The sequence below is a fragment of the Dendroctonus ponderosae genome, unplaced genomic scaffold (genome assembly GCF_020466585.1).
Source record: "Dendroctonus ponderosae isolate FM_Combo_2020 unplaced genomic scaffold, Dpon_F_20191213v2 Dpon_F_20191213_4, whole genome shotgun sequence".
NCBI classification, from domain to species: Eukaryota; Metazoa; Arthropoda; class Insecta; order Coleoptera; family Curculionidae; genus Dendroctonus; species Dendroctonus ponderosae.
Window position 1 is genome coordinate 639,257 of NW_026018611.1, and position 3,588 is coordinate 642,844.

A 3,588-nucleotide genomic window follows, 5' to 3' on the forward strand; every position below is an offset into this window, starting at 1 on the left:
TTGTTTTTCAAGCCTTTGGAGGTTTCGAGAAATTAATTTTTAAGTACGGCGTTGCAGATTTCGTTTTAAAAAATGTGATGTAAACTTAAACATTTTTTTGTAAAATCGCCTGAAGATGATTGAAAACGGCAACCTGCCGAATATGAAACCTCGAGTTTGCTCAATATTTTTGTTGCATTTTCAAGTTTGAATTTTGTGTGGTTTTGGAACAATTAATTTTAGAATCGGGCTTTGTAAAAGAGCAAATAACAATCGGAATTCCGGGCAAATTAGAATTTTCCGGAAAAATCACCTGGTAATGACCCAAACACGAAACGTTCTAGTCAAGCAAACTAGATTTTGCTTTATTTTTTGCAACTAACTTGGTAACTGTGGATTTTGCGGTTTTGGAGTTATACATGTTCAAACGAGGAGTTGCATCCACCTTTTGAAGTGATCCGCTGCAAATTTCAATATTTTCTCTATAACCACCTGAAAACGATGCAAAAACGAAAATTGTTCAGTGCGTAGCTCAGACTTAGGCGCTTTTCCGCCAATTATCCCCAAGCTTGTGCTCTTTGGAGTTTTGGAGAAATTAATTTTTGAATCCGGCCCTGTAAGGTAGTCTCTCAATCATCTGGTTCAAGTAAAAGTGGGAAAATGGCCAAAGGAAAATGTTGTTCATTGTTTCCAATTTCCATCGAACGTTTCGCTCCCATCCGCTGCAACCATCCCCAAGCGATGTCCCCAGGTTCTTAGTGGCTCTCTACTAATGCGGTTTTCTCTCTATTGCAGACCATAAAATACCTTTCAAAAAAAGTCACCCCATCCCTATCGACCATCGAAAGCAGCTGGAAACCGGCCCCCATTGTCCAGGACGGCCGTCTGAACTTCACCAGGTCCAGATCGCTGCCCCCCAACTTGAGCCCCATCAAAATAGACTTACCCTCGCCTATGGACTTCCTGCCGCGCCCCATCGCCGAGCAAAAATGCCCCAAAACAGCCCCCCAAAGTCGCGCAGGTTGGGGCAAACCCACCCTAAAGGTGGCCGGAAAATTTCGAAAATCCCGACCAAAAACGCGAGGAACCAGCGAAAAATCCTGCGTTCTACCTGATAGCGCGGCGCGGAAGAAACTGCTGATCAACAGCAGGAATTTGCACGTTAGGAGAACGGCGAGTCTGCCAGGCGCTGGACAGGCGATGTCCACGTTCAAGGAACTGTACAAAGTTTCCCCGATCAAGGCCCTCATCAGTCTCAACGATGAAGTGAAAGGGAAGAAGTACAAGCGCACCATTCTCACCGTGAGGGAAAGAGAAAAAGTGAAGTTTCACTATCTGTCCGACAATCCGGAGTGCCGACAGTGCATGTCCAAGAACCAGAAGCGATTCGCCGAATTCTACAAGAAAAACTCGGAAAAAATGGGCAAGTTTGCCCACACCAGACGCGCCTTCAGCACCTACGTGAACGATCCGCTCCTGCGCCAGATGGAGTACGAACAGGCCAAGGCCAAAGAGTTTCAGCAGGAAATTGTGCGTGTGAAGGACCAAAATCTCGCCACTGGCCTCAAGGGCCAAGCGGTCACCCTCTTCAATCTGATCAAGCTCCAATCGAGCACCCCGACAAGCAGCTTCACGCCTACCAACTCGTACAAGTTTGAGGCGAAGCAGGTGCCCGAAGAGTACAAGTTTCGGCAGGAGGACCCGAACAACCAGAAGAAACCGGATCCATATCCGCTCGAAATGTTCAACGAAGACTATATTCCCGAGCTGGAATCAGCGCGGGGCGTCAGCAGGGCGCAATCGTGTCCAGAGTTCGTGGAAAACGACCTGCAGGAGCCGGATGAGGCCCTGGAGGATGTGGAGGAGGCCCCCAAATGGAAATCCAGTCTGGAGCCTCCAGGCCCTTTTGCCCGCTCACGCAGTAAGTTTTTGTTGAAACTTTCCCTAGTCCACCCTGTACATTCTGGCAATTTTTCTCCGCCGATTTCTGCTGTCCTACACGCGAATAAACAAAGCGTACACCACAAACGCACGTGATAAACAGAGAAACCACTACCTCCAAACTGGGCGCAGCCCCGACTAGGTCGGGTAATCCCGGTGCCGCTCGGGGCTCCGCCCACAAGCCGCCATCTACTACCCTCTCGTTGTCCTCCTCTTTCTAATTAATCCGCAGGCATCAGCTGGCTCCTCCCCTCATTTTCCTCTCCCCAACCTCCTCTCCTTCTCCGCAACCCCAATATCCGATATGAAAATAAAGTTTCTCCAACAGGAAACCAGGTTCTCTCCCCCTGCGGGTCCTGCGGCCGCAGGCAGCCGCCCCGCAAAAAACCGCCGAGCGACAGCAGCAAAAAGCCGGCCAGAAAGGAGAAGAAGCAGCGAAAAAAGGCGCTGCTCAGACCCAACGAGGAACCGAGCTGCCACGCCCCGCCCAGACGGCCCGACTTGGTGTCCCGGGAGAGCCCCGCCCCGTATCCCCCTAAACCGGCCGGCAGCATGGAGGCGGGCAGGAAAAAGTGTCCGGACTGCGGCAGCGGGCAAAAGAGGGCGCCCTGCAAGATTCCGGTGCCGCGCAAGAAGGAGGAGGACGACCCGTGCGCGCCCCCCAAGCCGGACAAGCCGTCCTGCAACAAGAAGAATCCCTGCTACCAGGCGCAGAACTTTTTCAGCACAGGAAACGAGCAGCAGACGTTCCAGTTTGCCGGGAAAAAGTGCCCCGACTGCGGCTCTGGAAAGAGGAGGCCTCCCTGTAAGATCCAGGTGCCCGCCAAGGAACAGGAGGAGGACCCCTGTTTGCCCCCAAAGGCGAAAAAGACGCCCTGCCACAAGGAGAGCCCGTGCAATCAACACTACAAATACTTGCAGCCGACGAGCAAGCAGAACGCGACTCGTCCCAGAGAATACTCATTTCCTGCTGTCACTCTAGCTCCAGCCTGGAAAGGCGCCCAACATGCCACCGCGAAATACTCCTTTCCTTTTCCCGAGGACTTCAATTTTAATGGGGCACACTCCAAGTCGGCAGAACACAAGAAGGAAGATCTGAGTGAGCGTGAAGCACCCAATAACACGCCACCTGCGCGCTACTCATTCCAGCGACCATCCAGGCTGGACCTGGACATGCAAGTGGCCAATAAAAACCACTCAAAAATGGTAAACAGCAGCAAGTTCCTGGAGATTTTCAGAGCGAGGCAGGCCGAGAGTCGGGAGTTGATCCAGGCTGGAAAGGAGGCGAACAGCACGAAGAGCGGTTACTTCATTCATCCCAAGGACAGTCTGAATGAGAAGATTTGCGACGCCATCAGCACCGTGCCTAAAGTGGAACTGGCCGAGAACTCCAAGCAGATGATTGCCAAGGCGATCAAGCGGATGATCGAACCCATTATTGAGAAGGAGTTTCTGAAGTACGAAGAAGTTAAAGCTGGTAAGTAGCCGATCTATAAAAATTGATTACTCCCGAACTGGAGGAGCTAGAAACGTGCGGTTATGAGCTGTGGGTAGGGAAAAGATAGTGCTACCAGGCGGCGGAGTTTCGGTCGTGGGTCATCTTCAGGCGTTTGGTGGCAACTGTGGAAATATCACGCCACCTTGGGCGCCGGATGTTACATGGCTGGA

At 51.5% G+C, this 3,588-nt stretch overlaps 2 protein-coding genes across 8 annotated transcripts in view; one reads left to right on the top strand and one right to left on the bottom strand.

Annotated features, from left to right (window-relative positions):
- The window catches only part of LOC109540082, a 29,667-nt gene that overhangs the window by 8,777 nt on the left and 17,302 nt on the right, over nucleotides 1-3,588 (bottom strand). The window lies entirely within an intron of this gene.
- Nucleotides 1-3,588, top strand: part of LOC109540081 — a 15,098-nt gene that overhangs the window by 1,995 nt on the left and 9,515 nt on the right. For all 7 annotated transcript variants that reach the window (XM_019908275.2, XM_048666181.1, XM_048666184.1 and 4 more), the window contains exons 2-3: nucleotides 775-1,900; nucleotides 2,249-3,397. In XM_019908275.2, the coding sequence (XP_019763834.2) occupies nucleotides 775-1,900; nucleotides 2,249-3,397 (2,275 nt within the window). The remainder of the gene's footprint in view (nucleotides 1-774; nucleotides 1,901-2,248; nucleotides 3,398-3,588) is intronic.